Below are 27,730 nucleotides of genomic sequence, written 5' to 3'. Positions count from 1 at the left end.
GCGTTTTACTGCACACAGTCAATAACTCCCTGTCATCAGGTAATTTTGTTGAAGCCCTAAATACAGCAATCATCAAGTTTTCTTTTTCTTTAAGTGTCCACTAGCAAGTAGAAACCTCAAACTTTTACTTTTGAACAGACACAGTTCTCATTAAAGTTCTGGTATTTCTTTCCATTGTGCCGTGACAGAGGTGTTATGTTTTGAGGTGGTTGGGCTGTTGTTGTGAGTGAGTGCAATATATCCTAGAAACTCCTCGAACAAACCTGACCTGGTCAAAACTGTTCGAAATTCTTGCACAAATATCCAGCAGGGTAAAGAGATCATCACATATTATATTCACACTCAGTCATCAAATGACAAACATGACTACATTGCAGGAGTCAGACATGATGTATAGATGTTAATGCTGCTTTCAACACAGTCGACCTAAAAATGTAAAACCACGTTGGATTTTTGTGCACGGCTGCACTGAGCTATAGCTTCTACTTTTTCCAGCTTGGTGGTTATTCTCTTCTCTTCTCCAGTTCTGCCCTATTATATGAAACAATTACCAGAATGGATTCAGGCTTACTTCTGTCAACAAGTAGCCCCACAAACCCCTCTCTACAGATAAATGTTGATCAGATGTGACAGACCTTTCTCCAGCTAAATGCTGACAGAGGACACTGTCTCAGAGCTTCAATAATAACACTGACTGAGAGTGACTGAAAGCTGAGATGAGCACTAACTTTCAGTCACTAAATATAGTGAAATCTTGGTGTAATCTTTAAAAGTCTGCAATCTGCCTTACAATAACACTCAGTGGATCCAGTATTTTTGAGTCTCCCCAGAAAACCTTTCCTTCAACTCATTAGGAATGTTGCTTCTCCTAAAAGTCAGAGCAGGTCTCTGCTCAGTGTGAGATGAATGATTTAAAGTTCTGCTGCATGTTTATAAATCCTTTAAACTCCACAGCCAACTTATTTAACTTCTAGTAGCTGTGCTTTGTACACCCCAGTGTAAATACTGTGCCAATGGCCAAAGCCAAAGCCATTGGCACATTGGCCCTGCCTGATATTGCTTATCCACATACAAGCTGGAGGTTCAGGTGACACTGGCAGAAAGCTAACAGCTAACAGCTGTCAGTTAGAGCGGCCTGATTTGATCATTATCTCTCTAAGCCAGCCTCTAGTGGTCATTTGGAGGAACTGCACTTTCTGATGCTTCTGGGTGTGGCCACTTGTATTTCAACTCACCTCACCTTTCATATGTTTGAGCGGCTCAGTGAATGTTAAACTGTATTTTAAAACTTTAATGTCAGGCATGGAGGACTTCTAAATGCTTCTGACCACACTGTTTCTGGACATAAAACCCTTTATGTCTGCATTGCTGTAATTATAAGTGAAAGAAGGCACAGCTTTTGTTGGCTCAGTCATAAATGGAAGTCATGACTGAGTAAACAACATGAGCAATAAATGAAGCCTGTACAACAAAAAATGAATGTGAAAGCACAGCACACCATGAATAAGTGCAGGCTTGATGACTGATGATATCAAAGGTCACTGGGCTACCTGACAAACGGAGGCTAATTGAGCCATCAGCATGTTGTACATTGTTCCAATTGGCTCTCTCAGCTGTCTGTTAAACACAGGATTGGAGAGCCATCAGCTGAGTTGGGGAAATGCTCCTGCCTGATAGCATTTCAACTTTGCCCCTTGAAAGAGACTGTGGCATTGCTCCCTAGCTGAAGCCACAGAGAAGCACATTGATCTGGTTGTGTGTTTGTCTGGATTCCTTTAATTATTATTTTTTTGTTGTTGGATAGATTCAGCGAAATATGACCCTGACCACAGACAAGGTGAGACCTCTGAGTGCTTTTTGTGTGATTCAGAATGAGTGAAGAAAATTTAAATTGGATTGATGTCAGAGAAATACGAGTTTGAGCAAGAGGGATAGCTCGTTTTTTAAAACCATCACTCTGTGTTTTAGGTACATGCTGGGATGGACATCATTGACCTTCTTCTCGGGAATACAGATGAATCCAGCAGTTACCACAGCAACCAACAGTGGACCACCACAATTGATGAAGTATGTATGCTGGTGAATTGGTTCCGTTTTCCGTTGAACTGTGTCACTCAGAGGACAAAACACATTTAATGAACCTTATTATGAAAGTCTTAATTCTGAATGTGCACATGCATGACTGACCTCCATCTGAATAGCATCTCATTCACAGTTCTTATTGCACTGTATGGTCTTCTGTGTGGCTGAGCGATGAGGCAAGAAGTCACGGGCAAATGAGTTTAAGAGATGCCGGCGTGTTTATGTTCCTGTTTGTGCTTGTGCATATGAATATGATTATCCGATTAAACCTGCTGGTGATGTATATGCCTGCTTGTCCTCCTCCAGGCCCTGAGCCCTGAGGGCAGCAGTACTGATGACTTTTTGGACGCCCTTCTGCACGGAAGCGACTCCTCTGCGCCGACATCCCCGCTGTGGTCACCCTGCACCACTGACAGCAGCATCAGTGAGGACCCCCTGACAGACGCCATTGACAGTCCTCACCTGACCTCCTACAGTGCCTTTCCAGCCTTCAACACACAGGGTTTCTCTCAGCTTCCATCTGTGGAGAATCAGACGGCAGCCAATGAAAGAAGGCCTGATGTTTCCATCGATCTAAGTATGACTAGACTTAAAATGAGAAATGTTTCATCACAGATTTAGAGCTTAACTGTGAGCACAAGCGTCAGGTTAAGCAATGAGATGAAGAGGGCTGACCAGGGCACCCTCTGCAGCCAGGTTAAAGGCCTTGATGGGATTTGTTTCTTATCTTGCAAGAATAATGAGCCCTATTGAAGTCTTTGACAATGTGGCCTTTAAAGAACAAATAATTTGTCTTCCCTATTCCTGACTCTTTGTAAGGATAAAAGGTTGGATGATTGTCATTCAGCACATGCCTTTTTTAAATAATGGTTGTTCTCAGTGGTTCTGATTCTTGAACTGAGTAAACTACATCTGCAACAACACAGAAAGGGCTTTTTATAAAATGTTTTAGTCACTAAAAGTAAAGTGAGGTTGGCACAAACTCCACATCAAACCAATATTTAGTGCGACCCTCTCTTGCCTCTGTGACAGCAGCCATGCTTATACTGTATGTAGGTTACAATTGCTCAGAAGTGTCCTGCTGAACTTGTTACAGTTTTGTGTATTCAGGCGGTCTCAGTGGCTTCAGTCTTTTTATGTAATCCCAAACTGATTCTAGGATATTGAGACCAGGGCTCTCCGGGAGCCATTAATACCACATGCTGCAGGACATCTTGCTTTTCTTGTTGTTGAAGATGGTGCTAAATGGGTGAATGTGGGACTGTTGAGATGCCTCCTTCATGTTACTGTGTGACAGATGAGAATCTAAACATCTATATAGATTAAAAAAAAGATCCACAATATTACACTTTTGCCAATGTCCTGTGTTTGGGTATTGTCCAACTCAGAGAAAACTGTTTAAACTATCATGAACAGATGCTTGCTTTTGCATGAGGATGCATGTGTGCAGTGAACAATGAGGACACTTTGAACTTTAACTTTGGATCTTCCTGCATACATTTTGAACATTGTTGTCAAAGTGGCTCACACAACTATGTGTGATGGTAACTAAGATTGGTAAATTAGCTTGTAATGCATGCAAGTGTATTATTCAATGCTCATTTTTGCCCTGTGCTGATTTAGTTAATTGATCCGATCCTCATGCATGTCTATACTTAAACCTTTGCACAGGCCTGGGCGCAGTAGAGCACAGAGCACTGTGGTGGGCTTTGCTTGAATTGCAAATGAAGCCCATTTTATGAATCATGACCTGCTGGTTTATTGGTTTCTCTGGTTCGCTGTGCAGACTGGGATGCTGGTGGCCTTCATAAGGAGTTTGGAATAGCTTACTACCTCACCACCAACCAAAACCCCCTGCGACCATCCAACCACACTCTCACAGTGAAGGACCTCCTGCTATCCAACCTGGGACAGAATGTAAGAAGGGTTTTTATACAAAATTGAAGCTCTGGCAGCCTTTTCAACCAAATGGGAGTTTAAATAAAATAATCCAGTCACAGTGTTATGAATAGAAGCAATTTAAGGTGTATAATTTGAAACCAGACCTTCACCTCGCTGTCAGACAAAGAGAGTAGCCGACATTTTGCAGCAAGCAAACAGAGTTTCATGAAGTGTTAGTCCACTCAGGCACCTTTTTCAAGTTAGCTGCAGAGAGTCACTTCAACTGTAATATTCTGTCCATCTGCTTCACAGGCGCAGCGGCTCCCCCAGCATTCCCTGCAGGAGCTTGTACTTAATGAGGATGAGAAGAAGCTTCTGGCTAAAGAAGGGGTGAACTTGCCCAGCAAACTGCCCCTGTCCAAGGTATATGAGCAAGACACACACAAACGTATGTAGGTCAGATGTCTCATACACATCTAAATATAAATCCGTATCCCCAGTTACACAACCTCTGCCAGTTTTGCCCCCTCCTCTTTACCAACCCAGATTCGTCTCACTTTGCCTTTTCTTCCACTTTCTCGTCCCTATCCTCCCATGTGTTTCATCTCCCTGACAAGTCTGAAGAGAGGGTTTTGAAGAAGATCCGGCGGAAAATCCGCAACAAGCGCTCAGCTCAAGAAAGTCGGAAGAAGAAGAGGGAATATGTTGATAGTCTGGAAGGAAGGTAGGAACCAATTGCAGTCAGCATCCTCACTCAACACGATACGAGCTGTGAACACCTTCGCCTAGGAAATTATACTTTTATCTTCTCTGAAATACTTCATGTTGAGTCTGTTTTGTCATAATTCAGTTTAACAAACTGTTTCATTTATAAAGAGACCATCTTCAATAAGCCTGAGTTCATAAGAGCTTTTTTATCTGCTGAAACTCTGAAAAGGAAATTCACACCATGCTACCATTGGTTTGTTTGGAGCGGAAAGACAAAGAGCCAGCGGGGGGAAGCTGTCATGGCTGACCAAACAAATAGAGAACAAGTAGCCTACCTGCAGAAATCTTTTCTAAACAAAAAGGAAACTATTCCTCAGAGACCCAAAATTAATGGACATCATGGGAATTCAGTCACAAAACACCACAGAAACAACAGACAGACCATAGACGATGCTTTCCTAGCAATATACCAAAAGAATTAGCATTTCAACGATCACCACAAAACAACTTAAAATGTGATAATTGTAGACTAAAGCTGCTAAAAATACATTGTGTGTAATTATATATGTAACAGAACAGGACAATTAGTACTACTCTCCACTGAAAGCTGCAATCAATACACTGCCAGAAACCCGCAGAAAAGACATCCTAAACACACATATTTATACTAAGAGTGTGTTGCCATACAGTGAATAAACAGCAGGCTGTCTTCCTCCATCAAGTATTTTATGTGATCAGTGAAGCAGTTCATCTTCATCTCTCTTTCTCTCTGTCCAATCTGTGGTCAGTCTCTGATAACCAGCAGTACAAAAGAGCATCGCTTTGTGCTACAGATGGACAAGGGATCAAACAGATGATGCAGTGTGTCACAACAGAGGGGCAGGAGGTTTTGCCAAGATGATTCTCATTTCTTCCTCCCCCTCCCCCTCCTCCTCCTCCTCCTCCTCCTCCTCCTCTAGGCTCCACAGAAGGAGACTCACTGCACAGCCAGCCAGCCTTTGTCACCAAATTTGATAATCCTGCCTGCCTCCCACATACATCCCATCACACCTCCACAAACAATGGTAGCGTGGTGGACCGTGGAGTTTGTTTCATTTCAAAGCCCCCTCAAAAAGAGCAGCACGGTTTTCCCTTTGTTGTGTCAGACCCTTCCAGGTTTTATTGTTCATCAGCATCCCCGGGGCATTTCTATGATTTTCAGTTTTGATGTTAAGCTTCAGATGGTTGCCCTTCACACCACTGAACTGGAATGAAAAAGGACAAAGGAGCTTTCAGATAATGTACTGATGTACTGTGAGTCACTGCATACCACAGGGGTAGCAAGAAATGTGAACACAGAGTTCTTTCATTTTAAGGTCTAAAAAACACTTTAACTCGAAAAATGTGTATACATTTAAACACTTCTTAATTATGTAATGGATGCTTTAAACTGTGTGCTATTAACTTCTCATGCAAAGCTTGAGCTGTGCTGCCTCTGGGTAACAAAAAGTTTCATGATGGGGTGAGATTATCAGCCCCTCTGAGCCAAGTCAGCATTTGACAGTAATTAAAGTAGCTGCAAGTGGAGCATATCATCAGGGCATCATTATCAGCAGAGGGCCGTAATAGAGGGTGAGTCACAAAGAAAGGCGAGGGGTGGAGTCCCTGGATGACAGAATGAGGAGCGAGATAACGGCCAACAGACGGATATTGGCAGAGAGACGCATCATCATAACATAATACTGTGTGATACTCTTTCTAACATCGTTGTGTCTTTCTGTAGGATGTCTGCATGCAGCGCTACCAACCTCAAGCTGCAGAGGCGGATCCAGCAGCTGGAGGAGACCAACAGGTGGGTGCTGAGATGAGCCAGCAGAGGCTGCAGCTACAGTGATCCTTTGGTACTGTGTTGACATCAAAGCAGATAAGAAGCAGAAAATGATCATATGTCAATGTCAAGGTTATTTATATAGCACAATTAAAGACAATGGAACTGACCAATGTGTCATCAAGCCAAAATGCAACACCAAGGTAAACAAGCCACACATACCATTACAGAAATATACACTATAGAAAAGAATAGTATAAATATAGAAAAACATAGCAGCACAGCTCACCCACTGAGGCAACAATACAATAATTTATAGTTTCCTAAAATTCTGATAGCATCCAGGCTCTGCTGCTATAAACAAAACATATTTTTTTTCTTAATCCTTTCCCAACTGTTGTTCCTTAAGAGGGATAATAAAAATGGATTGAGTGCGGAATATCTCCACAGCTCCATTCACATCACAACATACTGTATGCACAGGAGAAATCCAACGTTTGGCTGCTGTGCCTGTAGGCCCAGTGGTTGAGGACTGATTGGATTTTAGAGTGAGGCCAGCTCTCTGCTGCAGAACAGTACAGCAGATCAGAACTCACTTAGCAATTTGGTGTGTTTGTGTTTGGGATGAGGACATCATCCCAAACACATGAAATAAATCACACCCTCTAAAGCAGTGCCTCGGTTATATTTCTCAGTGTTTTTTTACTTCTCACTCAGGTTGGTTATCATGCAGTATGTATGTTGGTATGAGTCAGGCCGTCGACCTGGTCAGCAAAAAGTTTCTACTTGTGTAAAATAAGCCATGAGCAGCCTTCGGTGTATAATTACAATACTAAATGTTAAAACTGCACACAGTATTATCTGACTGTACTTCATCTGCATTGTGCCAGCTCATTATGTGGCTTTCTTCCTGATGCTGGCACAGTGCTGCGCTGAATCCAAACAAAGCATGGGAAGAAGCCAAACACACACACACACACACAAGAAGACACAAGTGTGTTGCTCTTCTTTTCTCTTTTTAGTTGCCAGTCATCACAGATGTTGAAAAAATGATGGCTTAGCTTTCTTCCACGGGCCCTTTACACAATCTCTTTCATCTTCTTTTGTGTATTTGTATTGCAGTGCTCTGCTGGAGCAGCTAAGCCAGCTGCAGTCTCTGCTTCCTAATAGCTCCAGCAAAACAACACACAGAGGAACCTGCATCCTGGTGAGATATATAATACAACATTACATTAATTTGTTCCATTGAGAATTTATTTAGGCAGATGTCATCACTTCTAACAACCAGCATATAGATAAAGACATCATTAAAAACACACTGCCTGCACCAGCCCCTGCTGCAACCCCTGCTGCTTTGTTTACCCTCAAGATTTAAGTGGAGTCTAATGTTTGAATAGCACCTGCACTCATCTTTTGTGCAAGCTGTTATGTAGGTTATGTCTAATGGCTCTCTTTCTTCTGCTCCCTGTCATTTGTGTGCATGGCCTCTTTTTGTCCCTCCATCTGTATGTATGTCCAGGTGTTGCTCCTCTCCTTCTCCCTGCTCATTTCCTCAAATCTACAGCCAGATCCTTACAGCCAGCTCAGCCAGGCGGAGTACACAGAAACCAAAGGTCTGTACACATGCATGCATGTAGCTAACACATTTCCTCCCTCTCATGCCCTTCAAAACAAACACACACTCACTAGTGTCAACCACATCTCTACCCTGCAGTGCCATCTCGCTCTCTGCAGTCAGTGGACGATGTGCAGGACAACTCTCTTCCTCCTCCTCCTCCTCCTCCTCCTGCTCTTTCGCCGCTCCTCCCTGTCTCCAGGGGACTGGAAACGCTGCGCAGCCTGACAGAGAAGCTCCGGACCTGGACAGCAGACTTCACCTCCACTCACCAACAGCACTACAGCCACAAGGCCGATCATTCATCTCCCCCGAGAAGTGGGAAGCTGTAGCAAAGGATCACGTGCTTGCTTGCAAGTGCAGCATCCAAATGAGCAGTTTGATTGCTTTTTGTCACTACAGAGACTCAGAGAGGCTCCAACACACAAACATCTAGTTAAAGATGTTTCTAACAGGGATTCACTCTGCCAGGTATGGTCAGGGTCAGTGAGGAGGCCGTGCATGGATACAGAGACAAAATCCTCAAGGACCTGGATCGTGTATTGCTTTTTGTGCTAATGATGTATTATACAACACAAATGTGCAGTGAACTCACTGCAGTAATTTATTATTTACACTCCATTTATAGAAAGCATCGTGGATGACTTGAGGTTCAGTTTGGTGCAGGGCTAATAAAGCACACCATGCAGATTAAAGTTTTCACCTGTGAAGTTTGGAACTGCCTGATGGTTTTCCTTTTTTTTCTCCTGCCTGCTGTGAGAGACTCTTCTTCCTTCCAAAAATAATGAGGCAATATTTGACCAACAGAACTGATCAGACTTTACAAACAAAAGTTGCTGAATGACTTACAAAAAGCTTCACTTCGCCCCAGCTGTCAATACGGGAAACTGAAAATCACATCACAGGTTTTGAGCAGGAAAAAAATAATAGTTTCAGTGGAAGTAACGCTGCTCACAGATTGCTGTGAAGTGCTCTATTCTGCTAGGATCAAAGAAAAGTGACATGCTGTTATTTAATGCATTTTAGGGATAATGAGTGACACTGCTGTCTACTAGATCAAAAACACTGCACTCGCTATCAGCTCTGTTTACAACGCTGTAACACATCGCTGTTCAGACATCCTGCTGATCTTTTCACAGAGTCTCACTGTAAACCTCTGACATATCAGGAATTTCGAAACACAGAGTGAGGAAGAAACAACACTCAGTCTCTGCCTGTGCACGGGCTGCACATACAGTGCACTATATTTAAGATGAGGGGAACAGTGAGGTGATGTGATTAATGTTTGGGGCCTTTGCTCTCTGTAAAACGTTGAATTTCCACTTAGGGAAGTCCTGCGGGATATACATAATATGTGTACAGGACATTGCTGTCATGTCCTTCATTATAATTTGGAGTATTTGGGATGACGGTTCACAGTTTGTCAGCCTGTGTGGCATCACTATGTTCTTAAGAATTATATGCCATGTTATTTATATTTTATGCTCCTGGAAGCCTCGTTTTAGTATATGTAATATATGTGCTCATTTTAAATTTGATGACAGCAACACTTTTCCTAAATTTGGCAACAACAGAAATAGTTGTATAATTAAAAAAAACACCTGGAATGTCTCAAAACTACAGAGGTTAAGTGTCTTGATCTAGATCAGACACATGAATAGGTACAAAGAGTGTCTGAGTCTTTGAAACTGTTTAGAAAGATCAATACGTCTTTGTTACAGTGTCTGCTTCTCCCGTCTACCACTTTCAACCCATCAGATCACTTCTTGTTGTCAACACCAAACCTGAATGGTCATTCCAGCCACTGTGGTGTTCTAACTGAACCGCTGATGATTAGATATACAAGTGCACAGAGTGAAGCTCGTCAGTGAACACAGCTCATAGCTCTGACTACAGTGCAACTTAACAAATGACCGTGAGCCTACACAACTGAACAAAGCTTCAATTGCTACATAAAAAACTGTTGTTGGGCAGCAGTGGCTCAGTGGTATAGCAGAATAACCGGAAGGTTGGTGGTTCGATCCCAACTCCTCCCTAGTCACTGTTGTGTGTCTTTGGGCAAGGCACTTTACCCGCATAGCCTCCAGTGTACTCACTGGTGTATGGCGCGCCTTGACATCGCTTGGCAGCAGCCTCAAGAAATTTAGAAATTGAATTAAATTAAATTAAAAGTAAGCTTGTTAGCATGGCTCCATCAAAGCACCCGACTTCACAGAGATCCTCACATAAATACTGATTGTGAATTCTGATGGTCAGAGTTTATTTGGTGGCTGCACACCTCCCCCCATCAGAAAGTTAAGAAGCTTACTTGAGGAGTTTGCAACTCCTCCTGGGTGGGTTCTCTCTGGCTTCCTTCCACATATCAATGAGTGTGACTCTAAATTGAGTGTGACTGGTTGTCTTTCCATGCATCACCCTGCAATAGAAGATAGTTAGGCGAAATGTTCAGGGTGTCACCCCGCCTCCCTCTAGTACCACACAAAGTGGTTTAGGAGGATGGATGGGTGGTTGGTGGTACTTGTGTTTGGGAGCCTCAGGGATTACAACAACAACAGTGTTTCTAAAACCATGGCTGCTGTGCAAATAACAGTCCTCAGCACTGCTGCTGTTAAACTGTGAACTGAGAAGGCAGATAACATGTTACCGTTTGAAAAAAAATGGGATATCAGCAAACTGGAACCAAAAATACAAGTGCACGCTGGGAGTAAATGAATTATTGATCAGGCAGCTTTAAGCAGAGTGTTGTGGTGTAGTGATAAAGACTTGTAGATGCTGGTGGAAATTCAGTCAGAATATTAAACACACCAGAGTGCAGCAGAGACGCTGCTACCAGAGGAAGGAGGTCACAGGAGGAAAGCCATGGTTAATTCATGCTTAGGCAAGGTAAAGGTCCATTAGAGGTTTTATTAACACTTAAGTGATTAAGGTTATATTTGATCACAGGTACTTAGGCTTATTGCTGAATTACTAAAACCTCATTTGAAGTCAAGGTGTAGTGCCTTCCTGGTCATCATTTCTGTTAAACAAACCTGAGATCACAGTGAGGCAAGGACAGGTCATCCTTTTACCACTGCTGACTTTTATGCACCTATTTAGAGTGTGAATTAAAATAAGTCTGTGGTGTCTCAAAGCTGCTGATTGAAAGTCCTTGGTCAGCCAAGAATCTGTCTGAATAACTGTCTTTGAGGCTTACACGCAGTTCAAAATTAATCTGTTTGGTTTGGAAATAAATACAGAACAAAAGCCATTCAAGTGGTGTCGTGTCATGTCCGCCCCCCTAATTCATCATAATCTTGAATACCTTCATTTTTCTGTTATATATTTATTATTCAGCCACAATCACATTGTTTCATCTTGACACAGAAAAAAAACTTTCCTTTGAAACAAAATAAAAGTTAATGTCAATGTTGTTTTCCCTCATTTAGATGGATAAAAACCAAGCAGTGTGTCAGCGCCTCTATCCTTTGAAAATGCCTTTATAAACAAAGTGATGAAAATGAAAGTGGACTTCTTTAAGCATGTCGGGCAGCCTCAGTAATGCAAATGACTGCTTCACAGGGAGATTCAGGGTCAGACTTCAGCCGTTTTAGCATTTCCATCCATCTCAATGCTGGATTAACCACAGCGGATGGAGGAACCCGTCAGCTGGGATGGTGCTGTTTTCAGTTAAATATTTGAAAAAAAAGCAGGTAAAGGTTAAGATGTTGAATAACCTTTCCAACGCAGATGAAAGATGTGTTTAAATTGTTTGTGAGTCACGTCTGAGCACATCCAATCTGGACTATTAATGCTGCAGGATACAATGACTGAATTTGTACTAAATGTACACACAGACGATGGCAGCAACACTCTGTGTGAATATCATCAGTGACCTACAAGAAATGCAAATCAAACACACACACACACACACCTCTATCTCTCTTCACTGGCTCCCACACAAAGACTGAAAGCTGTCTGCAATCTAATTTATCATTCCTCTGATGTGCATCATCTCAGATGAACATTAACAAACCCTCACAGAGAAGGAAACCTTTCAGAAAATATCACCCTGTATAATTCACCTTTAAAGGTGATATTTGAACATAACATTATGGGAGCACACATGACCTGGTTTCAGAATATACACAATGGGTTAGAGTATAAAAAGATACAAAGATGGCCTAAAATGTATGAGTCACATTTTCTTTCAACCATGAGCGAAAGCTTTTCAGCAAAAGGCAGCGCAGTGTGTAAGAGTGATCAATTATTTTTCACTCTCATTTCTCCCCACTGATGTGGGATAGAGTGATCAATAAAGTAACGTGTTGTCATTTAAATAAGAGTATTTACTGTTATGCTAAGATTACAAGGTTATGTTTACATTATTCACACTGAAATTTGAAAGTAAAACTATTTCAGTTTTTTTTCCTTCTTGTACATGAACAATAAAATTAACCCTCTATGCTTATTGACGTTCAGACATAACAGAATAAATGAAATATGGTTACATTCATAATTAAAATCAGAGGATTTTTCTCATGTGATTTTAAATGTGAAACTTGTTTGTGTACATTCGTTGCTTAAACCTGAGTGTGAAGTGAAACGTGCGCCCGCAGCGCGCCACCACGCGGCCGCAGCCTCAGAGTATAAAACAAGAGGAGGCTGCCGGGCTCACAGAGAGGAGGAGGCGGTGGTGTTGTGTCACACTTCTGCCTCAACGAAGAAGACTGACACGGATTATTGAGCTCTTCTCTTCAGTGTTTCTATATTTTTCCCGCGCGTAAAGAGAGAAAGATGCGTGCAGAGACGCAGCTCTGATCTCCAGCTGACACATTAAATACAGGAGGAAGAGGAGGAAGAGGAGGCAAAGATGGGGATTTTTAAATCCACACCTGTGCGCACAGAGTCTGGAAGTTAGTCTGGCAGAAGAAGAAGACCCTGAAACTTGTTTAAAATTAACTCGCCTTCTGCCCCCTGCAGAATCATGCAGAGCAACGGCAGCGCCTCTGGACCTCTGGCCGCTCTGAGTGTGTGCGGAGGAGAGGAGGATGAACGAGAAATCTCCGAGCTGGTGAACCCCACAGGAGCAGCATCCAACCTGCCAGCTTTCAACCTCTCATTAAACTGCTGGCTCCACATCCTCTCTAAGGAGTCCTCGCTAGACCTGCATGGAGACAGCGCAAACATGGCAGTAGGTTAAACTCTTTCTTTTTACACCCTCAGATGGATGACGTGATTAAAGTGTTTCTTTTAAAGGTGTGTTTAAAAGTTGCTGTCTGTATTTGACTCAGGTGCGAGTTCTCATCGCCCTGGTCTACCTGGTGGTGTGCGTCCTGGGGCTTGTGGGTAACCTCTTGGCCCTCTTCCTGTTCCACTCCCGGCGCCGGGGCCACCACCACTCCTCCATCGACTGCTTCGTGATGAGCCTGGCTCTCACAGACCTCCAGTTCGTCCTGACTTTGCCCTTCTGGGCGGTGGACACAGTGCTGGACTTCCGCTGGCCCTTTGGCAAAATCATGTGTAAGATCGTGAGCTCGGTCACCACCATGAACATGTACGCCAGCGTCTTCTTCCTCACTGCCATGAGCGTGACCCGCTACCACTCTCTCATCACCTCCCTGAAGATGGGCAGCCCTAGGATCGCCACTGCTCGGGCCAAGTGGGCCAGTTCAGCCATCTGGGTGGTGTCACTGGTGGCTACGCTGCCTCATGCTTTCTACTCCACCACAGTGCAGGTTTGTTGGCATGAAACCACTGATCCTGATGTGTCTGTCTTGCAGTGTGATTCCTGCTTGCTCTGATTCCTCTGCTGCGTTTGCAGGTGTCTGCAGATGATGAGTTGTGCTTGGTTCGCTTCTCTGACTCAGACTCGGGACACTGGGATCCCCAGGTCCTGCTGGGACTCTATCAAACACAGAAGGTCCTACTGGGATTTGTAGTTCCTTTGATTGTGATCTCTGTGTGCTACCTCTTGCTGCTGCGCTTCATCCTGAGCCGGCGCATAGTAGGCAGCATGATAAGTGCCAATGTCACAGAGAGGTCAGAGAGCGAGAGAGGACGCCACCGCCGCCGCTCCAAAGTCACCCGCTCCGTCACCATAGTGGTTCTGTCCTTTTTCATCTGCTGGCTGCCGAACCAGGCTCTCACCCTGTGGGGGGTGCTGATCAAGTTTGACCTGGTGCCCTTCAGTAAAGCCTTCTATAACACGCAGGCCTACGCCTTCCCCCTGACTGTTTGTCTCGCACACGCTAACAGCTGTCTCAACCCAGTGCTCTACTGCCTGATCCGGAAAGAGTACAGAGCTGGACTGAAGGAGCTGCTGCTGAGGATTTCTCACTCTGTCCAAAAATGTTTTACTCGGGCTCTGAGAGGCAGGAGGGTGGAGGAAGCACCACCCAGCATGGTTATGATACACAAAGACATCAATATGTAATTTCATTTGATAAAAGTGTGATATTTTGGATAAATAATTATTAAGCTGTACAGTAAATAAACAATTAACAAAGGAAAAACAGTGAGCTTAAATGTTGCTGGAAGGTCAACCTTTGTGCTAAGCTAACTGGCTTCTGGTTATACATTTATATTTCACATGCGAAGACGACAATGAAGACTCGGCAAGAACACCACCTGTTGTTGCCAGCACACCTACTTTTTGGGAGCAGGTTTTTCTTTGTCTGAAGTCCAAACCACGATGACAATGATGGTGTAGCATATTTTAACAGGGAAGTAGCAGCTGTGCCTCAGTGTAATGGATGAAACCCCCAAAGATGCAGCAACATGAAAACAGTTGGGATTTCTTATTTGGAACAACAGCTGTCAAAATGCATGGCTACACTGATTCTTAGAAAGTGTACGCATTGGTGGCTTAATATAAAGTATATCCATCTGTGTCCACACGCTGGATCTGTGACAACCAGGGGGGAAATGTCTCAGCCGCATTTGAAGGACCCCTCAAGATCGGACAGCCTTGACGCTCGTCTTCAATGCAGCACTCTAAATCGAGTCCCAGCTCCTACAGTATGCTGATGACTCATCCTGAGTTCTTTTCCAAACTGCTGAAAACTTGGGCTACAGTTTGCTAGATAGCCAATCAAAACAAAAACAATGTCAAGATGTCTTGAGAGACGACCGAAGCCTCAACCCTTCTTTTAAACACTGAAGGCAGTGACGAGCAGGAATGATAGGATTTAACTTCCTGTACAACAAAACAATCACATTCACTTTAAAGAACAGCGCACGAAAACAGAGAAAGTTGATGTAAAATCTTGTAAATGTAAAAATGAACTTGGTGTGCCATATTTTCTTTGGTACCATTTTTAACTTCACCTGTGGCAGACAATCCTGAGCCGCTTCCTTATGATCTTTTTGTGAAAAAGAAAATCTGTAGTCTGCCTGGGAAGTAATCTTCCAGGTGAGTTACAGGTGCACACCCTCCAATCAGTCAGCTTCTGGTCACACTGATTTTGTGAGTTTAAAGTGATTTTTGTATTCTGCATCTCAAACACACACACACACAGGTATCCATGAGCGCTGTGTTTTAGATTCATTTCATTAACTGGGCCAGGATGCTGGACCACACTGTAATCCATTCAGTGTTTGATGTTAGCATGAAACCAGCCACTGTCCCAGTCAGTTGTGCCGTGAACTGCTTTGTGAATACATGTACTATGTGCTGTGACATTAAAAAAAACGAGAGGACAAAAGATGTCTCAGCAACGTTAATCTCCCCCTGCAGTCACTGCAGCGACACCAAGACTAGATAAATGAGTCACCTGCACAAAAGCTGCTCCACGTTTCTGCCCTTTTGCAACCTTTAAAGTTTGAACATGGATAACCATCTTCTAGCTCGGTGCAAGATAATTTCCTGACATGCAAATATCACAGACACACACACCACAGCCGTCCCTTTACTTCGTGCCACTCAGGTAGTAATTACCTGTCCAATCAGAATCACAGATTTATTCATCAGGTCTCTCTCTGGGCTCTGGCAGCACCAGGGAGAACCAGGAGGTGCAAATGGAAACAATCACTTGTGTGATTTGTGGATTTTCCGTCCGTGCCATTCCTCTTTTCAGCTGAACGCTGTTCTCTGTTTCTCACATCTGATGTTTTCTCTGATTTAAAGTGTTTTCTGATTTTCTCCCTTTGTAACTGGACTGTTCTCTCAGCGAAAGCATTGGACAGAGCACCTACAGTACATCCGCTCTCACCCAGACGACCCACTGTGTTTGAAAAACATAAAACATGTGCGTCCATGTTTAACCTGCATGGATTACTGCTTATAGCAGGCTCAAGATTTATATTTTCCACAAGGCCTTAGTTAGGTAACATGAGCATAAATGTCATACATATAAAGAGGAAATGGGTCAATGTCAGTCACACCTGAAGGTGATATGGCAAATATACACAACAGATATAACATCCTAACATGTCAGTGTGCAAAACAGGAGCAGTGCTGACACAAAGGACACATTTATTTCTAAAAACATTTTCTGTGTGCAGAGATGTTCAGCCTGTTCATTAAAATCTCCTCTTTCGCCCACAAATGGGAAACTAGGACCTTAGATTCCCGTAATTTCCCAAAATTAAGCTGGTTTGTACATAGTTCATGCGCCCTGCACTGCACTGAAGCAGACTGTTCTCACAAAGTGCCCCCAATTTTTGTAAAAAACATACACTCCTGTGTGAGTACTCACGTGCACAGCAAAGCCAAAGAGAAAAAGAAGGGAGCATGTGATGAATACTCCATCACATGATGATGATGTACTACAGTCAAATTAACAGCAAACACACACACGCACAGTCCACTGTGTATGGGCATTACTAGCAAAGCTCATCCTATCTGAGGCAGCCATGGAATAATCAAACAAAAACTTTGATCTGGTCACCTTTTTGTTTAAAACATACCATTGGCCAATATTCCCCAGCAGAGCTTAATGCTGACAAATCACAACAGATAGCATCCAGAGATACTGGAAGCTAAGAAACAAGCTAAAGACACAGTTTATAGTAGCTTTCACATGAACATAACCATTCACTGAAACTTAAGCTCTGATTTATACTTACTGATTCATTTGTTAAATTTATGTTACCAAAGGTCAAGAATTAAAATTCACGCACCAACATTTTATAAAACAACAGGGAAGTATCAGCTCATTAGCTCATAGGATTTTGACATTCAAATTCATTAACAAGAACATTTCCTTTTATTTATTGAGTGAAATGTCACTGGGGATGTTTACCACCTAACACAAAACCTAACAATTCCGCTGTTTATTTATGTATTCTGTGAATTGTTTTCCTGTGCATTGATCTGACGACTGCTGCAAAGAGGTCTCCATAGAGCAGCATTATTAAGAAGACTTTCAGCCTGAAAATGTAAAAATGTATAACATTATGTTTGGACCCATTCTCTAACAATCTAAAAACAAAACTCTGCAGGTAAATCACATGCAGTGACCTTCCATATTAGCATTATTTTGAAGCAAATTCATTTCTTGGCAGGAATACAGGGTAATTGTTTGGTGGATTAAAGCTACAATGTAAGTGAATATTGTGTTCGAGCACAAGCAGAATGAACAAAAACACATTCCTCTCTGGAGAATAATCCCCTTCAAGAACTGTGACCATGAATCTGAATGCAGCTGTTAGTGCTGCGTCAGAGCCTGTCAGACATGATTCATATTAAGATTCAACAAGAACCTCACGTTCCTCTCACAAGTGCCCCAAAATGTCAGGTCATTGTTTAAAATGTGGATACTGTCATTAAGTAATTGTTATCTGAGCACAAACTGTTCTTATAACTTTAATTGACAGCCGCCATTTGTAATTTAACTCAGGACAAAGGGCAAGATTGAGACAAAATGTGTTCCATTAGCAGTAGCAGCTCAAATTAAAGTCTCTCTGGACATTTTTCTTCCATTTACAAGTAAATTACAGCTAATTACTTCCCTCTTCTGTTTGAACTTTGACCTGGGTTTGTTTGACTCCTCAGGGTTTTAATTCCAGCTGAGGGCAAGCAGACACAGGAATTTTCATTTTAAAAACTTTGTGTTGTTGACAAAACATTTTGAAATTTAAATGATGTATCTGCAATCCAGGGACGTTAAGCAATGAAAATGTGTAATATTATTGGTAAAGTAGCATCTGTCTCATGGAGCAGCCTCATTTCCTTGTTTTCCATCAGATTAGCAGAACGAAAGCTTTGGCAGCAATTACAGCTGCAGCCTTCTGCAGAGAGCAGCTCGTGAGCACTAATGATGAATCGGGGGAGCCTCCACAAACACACACTGCATCCACGCTTTGCTGTGACAGCTGTGTAGGTTGATCTGACCTTGCTTGCTCCATTCTTCATCGTCACATCTCTTAAAAGCATTCAGTAAAACATTTCTTTCTCATTATGAAGCTTCCACCCCGATGCTCCACGGCGGGGTGTGTTAATGGTTTAAGAGCTGCACTCACTTTCTTACAGATGTGGCGCTTCAAAGTACAATTGAAGAGTGCGATTCTGGCTTCATCAACACCACAAACTCTTTGATGCCGTCCTCTGCTCTCTTTGTGCTATCTCCCAGACGTGCTGTCGCTGACTGGATCCTAGCACAGAATCATGAAGGCGCACAGTGACTGTTGTCCTTCCACAGAAGCTTGCCTTCACAGCTCATAGGACTCTGATAAAACATTCACTGACCACTGTCCTCATTTCAGCAGCTGTAGAAAGAGTCTGCTGCTATAACTTTGTTTTTTTTTTCCACTTTCTTCTGATGTTCTGCAGATATCTCGCCGTCCTTTCTCTGAATCGTACTTCGCTCCTTTGAATATATGGCTCAGAACTGTGCTGTCATCTTTTCAGACTTTTCAGGTTGACGCTGTGCCTTTTTTTAAATTAATTTTCTATCGTGGGCACAAATCAAACTTTACACAGATACAAAATATCTGTGAATGTCACAGGAAAAGGGTGAAAAACATGAAAAAAAGGATGAAACCGCACGTGAAGTTCAAATCTACGAATATGGGCTCTCAGATGTGACAGAAAATGAGTTTGACATGCAGAATTTAACAGGGGGACGGTTTCTGAGCAATGAAACAAAGGCAACCAGACGTATGAATTTATAGAAGACAGAATGTAGTCCCAGGCTTTTAAACCCTGATAAACAGGTTGTTAAGAGCATTTTTGCCACTGGTGGCATAACACCCATTCACACTGAAACTAAAACATCAAATCAATAGGGCTTCTACAGTTGGTGTTCCACTTCACAGCATTACCTCTCCTTGTTCATTTTTGTGAAAAAAAAGATGTATTTGCAACTAGTCATAGAAATTTCTCATTATCTGTGCCCTGAACAGCTAAAAGCATCAGTGGCAGTACGAGACCATTGCAGTCATTTCTGTAAAATTCATCATTTATTTCTAATTCCAATGTGACCTGTCCAGTTGCCATTATCTAAAGTAAACTAGAAGAAACTCAACACAGCAGTATAGAAACCCTTACCTGACATGCCAGATGGTTCGTTATACCAAACCATCTGTGAGGTCGCCCTAGGAAACTTGGCAAAGGACTTTTGAAAGAATGCAGGTGACACAAGTCACAAGTTAAAAAAAAATCAGATCAGATAGCAGAAGAGAAAACACAACAACCTGCAGAGGACCTTTAAGGAAATTCTGTGCATTACAGCTCACATAACACACACACACTAACAGTGTGTGACAGTGCTTTCTCACAGGATGCTGATTTGTCCATACAACCCCTGGTTCAGTCGGTTCCATTCATAAGTGTACAGCTTGTAGCCGTGAAGATTGTAGCCTATGTGACCAATAGGCTACAGTATATATCTGACACACAGCTATAAATCAGCTCAGCAACTTTACACATTGGCTCACTTGGTTAAATTAAAAGGTTTTAAAGGTTGAAAACCTGGGACTCAGATGTCTTTACTATTCACCTCATCAGCACTAACAGAGCGGACCCACATAAAAACAAGATATGTCAATAAAGAGGGCATTTACATACCACCTATAGGCAGCTGTTTGTTTTCTCTCAGTAACATCTGTTGCTTATATCTGGAAAGACAAAGTGCCTTAACGGACTGAAATATATAATTCACATCAAGCATGTGTTCACATGTTTACTGCAGCAATCATCCACTTACACAGGCACCTGTGAAAGCTTAGGTGCAGGATTGATTTTTGGTATTTGGGCTGCAGGGGGAAAACAGCAGTGGCACTCGTCTTGTCTCATTACATTGAGTTCAGTTCTCCAATAGGCTGAATTCTAATGCTCATTTAACACGCGGTGAATGGAATTTTAAAGTGTTTGGATGTTGATCTCAAATGGTAAACAGCAACGCTCCCAATTTCCATTGACACACACAGATTCTACCACAATCATGTTTATTTACAAAAACGTATATAATGTTAAAAAAGAAAAACAACTGTGCAGTGACTTTTCCTGTGAGAGTATGTGTGTTTTTTCCTGAGATAAATAACTTTTGTAGAAACCTACAGTATAATGAATGTAAAAAAAATGTTGCCACTAAGTCTAAGGCAGACTTAAAGATGCACACTTGATGTTTCTCTTCATGACATATTGAACCTAGGAGTCTTTAAAGACGAGATCTGCAGGGATGAGATCTGGAGCATATGGCTATAAATAAAACTTTTATTAAGTTGCAGCAACCTTACACACCTTATTAAAAACTTTATTTATAACTATGTGCTCCAGTTTTAATCTCATTGTCCCATCTCCTGAAGTTGACTTCTGCAAGTAAAGCTGCACGTTGGATAAGATGCAAAAGATCCCATAACAGGGGTGCTTTTACATCCCAGTCTATGTCATGTAGATATTCTTATAAGAGATGTTTTTTTTGACAAGCCATAATAGAAAAAGTCTATTGTCTGCTTGTTGTAGCAGTACATAAAGCATCTAGGATTAAGAAAACAAATCAGTAAGAGAAAAGTCTTGTTTCCGGACAGGTGTGTGTTGGAACAAAAAGTACCTGAGGCTATTTCTCTTCATTTATGCCCACGGGGGAGTCTGCTCTCTCCCTCTTTACTGAAAGTGTCTCCTCCTTAACGCCGCCATCCTCTGTAAGCTGCGTTGCTTCTCTTTTCCTCTCCTCCTTAATGAGGTCCTTTTTCACTTTTTCCTTGGATGGTTTGATATCGGTGGTGGAGGACTCAGAGGTGGCCGTTGAGCTCTCACAGACGGTTGGTCCCTCCCATTTTGGAACATCCAATTCCAGCTGCTCCATGAGCTGTTTCATGACCTCGTCTACGTAACCATGGATACGGAGGTGTGCATGCTTGTCCTGCGTGCGAGAGAAATATTACACTACTGAAATGCAGGACAAGGAAGATAATGGACAGAGCATCAGATATGTTTTAACCATAATTGTTCCTTTTGATCTGGGCACAGAGCATTCAGCATTTCAAAAATGAAAGAACACATCCATATGTGTGCTGCTGACACATGAGTGAGGACTCACATGTTTGGTCGGCTGCAGGTTGACTATAACTAGTTTCCCTCCTTTGCGCTTGGTGAGGAGTGGGAGGTCTCCACTGGGTTTGATCTGCAGGGATGTGCCCAGAGTCAGTGCCAGGTCTGCTCGCCTGCATGCCACCAGAAGATGAAATTACACTTAAATAAGAGGTGTGACTTCTTTGACAATCACTGGATTTGACACATCAGGAGGGAGATTATATATGTTTTTTACAGTATTTTATTCTATTTTACTTATTTATTGTGGGTATATATATTCACATATATCCTGTAAAAAGAAGCTAATGAGCCTGCCACTCTTTGAAAGGCCCAGATTGCTCTAATTGGTCACCCCCCAATGCTTTGAACAGTCACTGGCCAGTATTCTGCACAGAATGAGCCAGCCATGAGGAAGGCTTTGTCTCTCCTGTGTGAGAGTATGTAAGTGAATAAACATCATAAACATTAGAGAAAGTGTGCCATTGAGTGGAGGAGACAGACACAAGACAGCATAGCATTGTCACTGTTTGACATATAGACACGTCATATCCTATCTGATTGTCTTTTTTTCCAGATTACATGGCCGTGTTGAATACCTTAAATCTGATAGATCAATAGTGGCACTCTGGTTTGTTGTTTCTGAAGAACAAACCCCTGTCACACCATGATGAAGGCAACTTTTTTCAGGAAGTCAGGCAAATCAAATTGACTGTAAATCAATATTTTGTATTACATTATTACTGTGATAAAGTCTTCCACCCAGTCATCTTCACCCCACTTATTGTTCATGAGGTTGCATCCTAGTCAGACACTTTATTTAAAGCAGTCTACACTGCTGGGTTTTTGCTCTTTGAATCCATTCTCTCTAACACTGAACACTGAAACAAGGCCAATGCAGCGGTTCCATGACAGTAATCCTGTATTGTACAATGGCACAAAGAGAAACATTTACGTTAAAGCCGACACTCATGTTATATCACTGAGCCAATTAAACAAAGTAAATGCAGTTAGTGTGTAAACTGAACTATAAAACCAACCTATATTGCAGCAGTAGTGATAAGCTCATGCATTGGGTATTAACACAGCTTTTCACACTGGGATTATCTCAGATAAAAATAAAATGTCCTATATGTTACTTAAATTGTAATTATGCATCTTTTATGGGTCACTGGCAGCACATCAAGGTGACAAATCCATTTTGTAAATGCACAATAAGAGCTTTCATGGTGGAAAGATTGAATGAAATACTGACACTCAAGCGGGAGAGAGCAACTGTCACACAACTGTGTTGTATATGTAACCTGTGAATTGGGTATAAATAACAGCTTTTTTAACATGTCAGGACACAAACACACATTTACATCAGAGGACACCTATATTATTAAGTACAAAGCAACCGGCTGAAGCGCTGTCTCACCTGCTTGCATCATCTGCTTTGTTCAGGTCTCTGTCAGGAAGAGCATCCTCCCAGTCCAGTATGGTGCTCATCAGCTTCCCTCTTTTTGTAGCCAAGAACACACATACGCTATTAGATTAATAACAATTCGCTATTTGTTATTTCAAAACACATAAGCCATTCGCACTACCTGCAGGCTCGCAGTCCTCTGGATCGTATCACCTCACAGTACCGTCCTGTGGGTTTCAGGCCCATCACACCAATCACCTTTTCTCTGATGTACTGCCTGGTAGACCATAAATAACACACCTTTATTCTCAGTGCAGCTTAAGTTAAAAAGAAAGTTGCAATTGATTGGCAACTAACAGAAACCTCTTGTGAACATCACCTTCCATGTGTGTTGGAGCATGATTTCCTCTGCTGCTGCTGAGCACCTAAACCACTGCCCGTGAATTTATACCTGTCCTATGAATATTAACAAGTTTGACTTTTCCCATCTGACCCTTCTCATTGATGAGGCGCTATCAATCACTGTACTGTACTGCATATCTTTGCTTAACAAATGACTCTCTGACCTGTAGACCTGCAGGAAAGCTTACAGTAGGTACTGTGCATTTTAATGTGGAGTGAACAGTAATGAAGCTTTATGTATTATGTAGAACACAACAAGTTGTGCTGTTTGTATTATTAAGCAAGTGCTCCTAATGACAGCAGCTTGTTAAGGTAAGATTCATTAGTGTGTGTTTGTGTGTGTGCATGCTAATACCTTCCACACTTCTCACACTCCTCCACAAACATGTTTCCATGAAGCTCTGATAGCATATCCCTGATAAAGGAAGAGAGAGAAAGGCTCATAGCAAGATCACAAAGATGATATTCACTTAAATCACTGTCTTCAAAGTCAAAGTAAGTGTCTCTTCAGCAAAACTTTCTCCACTCCCACTTGCTACTCCTGCTCTACTGATAAATATTCTGAGCACTCGTATTCATCTCTGAATTTCACCTGGCACTTGTGCATATGAGTGCCAACCAGTTTACTTTACCAGTTTGTGTGTGCTGTCTCACTGATTTCCTCAGAGAACCACTGCTTAGCTGTCTGGCTTCATTTAAAAAAAAAATAGAGGAAAAGCTAAAACATGGCTTCTAGCGAAGGCAAGTCTTCCAATAAAGGCTGGATGTTCTGAATTAAAAATTGGACTCCTGGCCTTAGGTTAGTCAAATATAGCTGGACAATCCAATCTTAGTCAGGCCAAAAAATGTTCCCCTAGATCAAGTGTTATTTCAAGTTATTTGAGCAGTGGTGCTGGTACACCTGTTATCAATAAGAAGCTGCTTTAATTTTAAAACAGTGACTCACAACACAACACAAAGATGTATGAAAGAAAGGGGATGACACACAATTTATATTGTGGCAAAGCAAAATAATATATATTTACTATTTTTTTCAGAACAACATATATCAGAACAGTGTTGTCTATAATAGACCAATTAATACCTTTCTCCAAAAAAATGAATACTAGACCATTTAATTGGAACTAACATGCACAAAGACAACACTTTAAATTATGTCTACTAACAAAAAAAAACATTTGAGCAAGATATTGTTGCTCAGTAGCAGAGTGGCATTACCTGGGGAAGCCTGATCGGACATGCAGACCGTCCACATTCTGGCTGATGAGGTACTTGAGGTACCCAGCCCTCTGTAGTCCCAGGAGGGCCAAGTGAGTGAAGCTGGGACGGGCATCCTCAAAAGTGGTATTAAAGTGGGGTGACTCCCCCTTTTCCTCCAACGTCCACACTCCCTTTGGACCCCTGAAAAAAAGCATGGTGCACTTCATGGAGAGAGTTGCCAGCAGCAAAGATTACATTTTAGCAGGTGGACTGGAGACATTATGTGTTTGCATCTGCTGCGTGGGTATCATATTTGAGTATTACCAATCTAACGGGGTGGTTTCTGTGGAGGAGCTCTGCAAACTTGTGCACCCAACTGACAACATGCTGTCAAAATGCTGCGTGTCCAAGGCCAATTAAAATATGGAAGACAAATAAAAACATTACATAGAAAAGAGTGCACAGCATGTCAAAGAGGGTCACCTTGGTAAAACAGTCCAGAACATTTAAGCTACATGTTTTTACTAAACAGTCCATTTGTGCTCTTTTCATTAAACAGGCACTTGTGGGGGCCCGATTGGACTGATGACTGCGGTGATACTGTCACTGTTGGAGATGTCTAACACACTGGCAGTCTGCCAAGTCACTCTGAGGAAACACAACTTATCTTTATGCATCAGCCGAGGGAACACATCTGGTCAACCTTTAAATGCAGCAACAACAGCCAATTCTTTTGCTTTTAGTTTTAATGTCTGCAGCTCCAAATTGCATTGGTAAAGTGAAGGGCACCTGGGTGTGTATTTAGCACTACTGGGAATATAATTGCATTGTTAGCACTGAGAAAGGCCTTGATTTGGATGATACAGCCTCTGAGGTAAACTCTACTGACTGACAGGTAGAACAATCAAATATTAATTAGTCTCCAGATCTCCAGGCATATATATAATGATAATCTAATATTCACTCACATGTGCAAACATTCACACCAGAACACACTTAAATAATGAAACAAGGATTTCTTTGTACAGTGTTAGAGGAAGTCCTTGAAATCTGATGATAAAAATTACAATTTCAGTGTGTGTTATTGTTGTGTTATTGTACAGAGAACTGGATTTGACTATCAACTAGCAACTATCGCCCTCCTCTGTTAAAGCAATGGTACTACAAGAGAAACAGACACAAAGCCAAGAAGACATTATGTGGATAGAAACAGTGGAAGCTAATAAGGCTCATCAGCTCTGGCATGCTGACATTACAATATCTCATTGGTAATCAGAGTCACAGTGCAACATTATCAATTCAGAAACTCATAAAATAATAATAGAAAAATCATTGTGATGTAGTTTGAGGAAAGATTCATAGAATAATTCCTAGCAGCTGCCTGATAACCGTTTCAATTAAGACTTCCACAAGTTCTGTGTAAATTTTAAATTTAAATGTGCCTTAAAGTTATGAAGTTATATAGTTATGAACAAGAAAAGAAAAGTATCATCATCAACAGCACTAGGTAGAATATCAATCAATCAATGGGCAGCAGTGGTAGAGCAGGCTTGTCTAATAACCGGAAGGTCGGCGGTTGACCCCAGCTCCTCCCCAGTCATTGTTGTGTGTCCTTGGGCAAGGCACTTTACCCGCATTGCCTCCAGTGCACTCACTGGTGTATGAATGTGTATGAGTGAATCGGCGGTGGTCGGGAGAGGCCGTAGGCGCACCTTGGCAACCACATCTCCATCAGTCTCCCCCTGGGGAGCTGTGGCTACATCTGTAGTTTACCACTGCGTGAATGTGGTGTGAAGGAATAATGCATCTCAATGTAAGCACTTTGAGTGCCTGCCCAAAAGAGCAGAAAAGCACAATATAAGACCAATGTATTATTATTATTATTATTATTATTATTATTATTATTATTATTATTATTAATATCTTCAAAATAATGCCAACATGGATGTTCTAAACAATTAGGAGTTTAATGATCCACACCAAATTTCTTGGACTCAGGGGTATCGATTAGCAAAAGATGTAATGTAGTATTCATAGATATGTATCGTCTGGGCATAATGTTTAAGTTATTCATTGTGTTGTGTGTCACCATAGGATGACACTAAATCCACAACATATGAAACAAAACTCCAAAACTACACAGTGGAATGGTGCCAGCTAAGTCTTTCTGCAGCTTATTTGAAGCCTTAAGTAGGTCTGACACTTTTAAAGACATTGTGGACATGACAACTATCATTTTCAGATCTTCAGTAAGTTTAAAAGTATGGAAAGAATCCTTGCTATTAAAAAGGGCTATTATTAGTTGTATTATTTTCTTTTCAAACACTTCTGTTTTTGCCTCACCTGAAGTCAGGGATGCCCGCTGACGTGCTGATTCCAGCTCCAGAGTGGACGACCATGTACTCAGACTCTTTAATTAACTGAACCAGGGTCTCCACTTTTACCTTCACCTCCTCAGGACTATCAAACACCTGCCACACAAAGCAGTGACATAAAAATCTGACCAAGAGTGTGACATTCAAATAATCACCAATTGCAATTGTTATTTACTTCTGGTTTGCATGTCCCTATATCAGAATCATTCAATTCATGACTGTGTAATGGCAAATAAAAGTTGTTTATCGACTACAAGCTTAAAAAGACGAATGCATGAAACACCGGAATGGCTAACCGGCTAGCTAGCTGTATTAAAGGTATCGTGCTCGTTATTTACCTCAGGAAGTCCGCAAACACCTTTATTTGCATACGGCGAGAGGCCAGCAGCATAATTCACAGACATGGCTTTAGTAAGCTTTTTTTTTTATTTATTTTTTGGTAATAGAAGTATTCTTGTATTATCTGATGTCGCAGCTTCCCAGGCGAGTAACTGCACTGTTTGGTGACGTCATCACTACGCGACTACGGAAGCTGCGTTCTCAAATGTGGAAAAAAAATCAAATAAATATACAATTACCATCAAACATACTTAGTGCGCATATTTGGTCTCCTGTTTCAGCATTACAATATTAATTTTTATTTTCAGATTGTGACTGCAAATTAAATATACAACAGTAATTATTCAACTTTAAAGCTGAGAAGATGTAAATCCTGATTTTAGCTGTGGAGAAAATAATGTTTATGTGTTAAATTACAGCAAATTTTAGAAGTGAACATACTAAAAGCAGATATGAGATGCAC

The 27,730-nt window shown here is 41.7% G+C and overlaps 3 protein-coding genes across 3 annotated transcripts; 2 read left to right on the top strand and 1 right to left on the bottom strand.

Annotated features, from left to right (window-relative positions):
- The first annotated feature begins 1,643 nt into the window (after positions 1-1,643).
- Positions 1,644-8,808, top strand: LOC114450017 (cyclic AMP-responsive element-binding protein 3-like protein 3-A). The gene is made up of 10 exons (XM_028427907.1): positions 1,644-1,837; positions 1,969-2,067; positions 2,389-2,659; positions 3,869-3,999; positions 4,276-4,386; positions 4,581-4,687; positions 6,434-6,502; positions 7,601-7,685; positions 7,998-8,091; positions 8,193-8,808. The coding sequence occupies exons 1-10, from the start codon at positions 1,817-1,819 to the stop codon at positions 8,423-8,425; spliced, it is 1,221 nt and encodes a 406-aa protein (XP_028283708.1). The 5' UTR covers positions 1,644-1,816; the 3' UTR covers positions 8,426-8,808.
- A 4,248-nt stretch (positions 8,809-13,056) lies between these two features.
- LOC114450024 (relaxin-3 receptor 1-like) lies at positions 13,057-14,505 on the top strand. Its single transcript, XM_028427916.1, has 3 exons — positions 13,057-13,263; positions 13,364-13,807; positions 13,894-14,505. Exons 1-3 carry the CDS (start codon positions 13,057-13,059, stop codon positions 14,503-14,505), a joined length of 1,263 nt encoding a protein of 420 aa, XP_028283717.1.
- A 5,316-nt stretch (positions 14,506-19,821) lies between these two features.
- sirt6 (sirtuin 6) lies at positions 19,822-27,433 on the bottom strand. Its single transcript, XM_028427661.1, has 8 exons — positions 27,267-27,433; positions 26,897-27,024; positions 24,572-24,754; positions 23,709-23,768; positions 23,133-23,228; positions 22,964-23,044; positions 21,554-21,677; positions 19,822-21,376 (listed from the first exon to the last, which is right to left on the bottom strand). The coding sequence occupies exons 1-8, from the start codon at positions 27,330-27,332 to the stop codon at positions 21,071-21,073; spliced, it is 1,044 nt and encodes a 347-aa protein (XP_028283462.1). The 5' UTR covers positions 27,333-27,433; the 3' UTR covers positions 19,822-21,070.
- Between the last annotated feature and the right edge of the window lie 297 nt (positions 27,434-27,730).

The sequence above is a fragment of the Parambassis ranga genome, chromosome 17 (genome assembly GCF_900634625.1).
Source record: "Parambassis ranga chromosome 17, fParRan2.1, whole genome shotgun sequence".
Classification (NCBI taxonomy): domain Eukaryota; kingdom Metazoa; phylum Chordata; class Actinopteri; family Ambassidae; genus Parambassis; species Parambassis ranga.
This window is presented reverse-complemented; position numbering and strand designations above follow the sequence as displayed.

Coding starts and splice junctions, on each gene's coding strand:
- sirt6 (XM_028427661.1), bottom strand. CDS start 27,332: ATGTCTGTGAATTATGCTGCTGGCCTCTCGCCGTATGCAAATAAAGGT. Junction 23,769..24,571: donor GTCCGATCAGGCTTCCCCAG/GTAATGCCACTC, acceptor TTCCTTTATCAG/GGATATGCTATCAGAGCTTC. Junction 21,377..21,553: donor ACCTGCAGCCGACCAAACAT/GTGAGTCCTCAC, acceptor TCTCGCACGCAG/GACAAGCATGCACACCTCCG.
- LOC114450017 (XM_028427907.1), top strand. CDS start 1,817: ATGACCCTGACCACAGACAAG. Junction 1,838..1,968: donor TGACCCTGACCACAGACAAG/GTGAGACCTCTG, acceptor TCTGTGTTTTAG/GTACATGCTGGGATGGACAT. Junction 4,000..4,275: donor TATCCAACCTGGGACAGAAT/GTAAGAAGGGTT, acceptor TCTGCTTCACAG/GCGCAGCGGCTCCCCCAGCA.
- LOC114450024 (XM_028427916.1), top strand. CDS start 13,057: ATGCAGAGCAACGGCAGCGCCTCTGGACCTCTGGCCGCTCTGAGTGTG. Junction 13,264..13,363: donor GAGACAGCGCAAACATGGCA/GTAGGTTAAACT, acceptor TATTTGACTCAG/GTGCGAGTTCTCATCGCCCT. Junction 13,808..13,893: donor TCTACTCCACCACAGTGCAG/GTTTGTTGGCAT, acceptor CTGCGTTTGCAG/GTGTCTGCAGATGATGAGTT.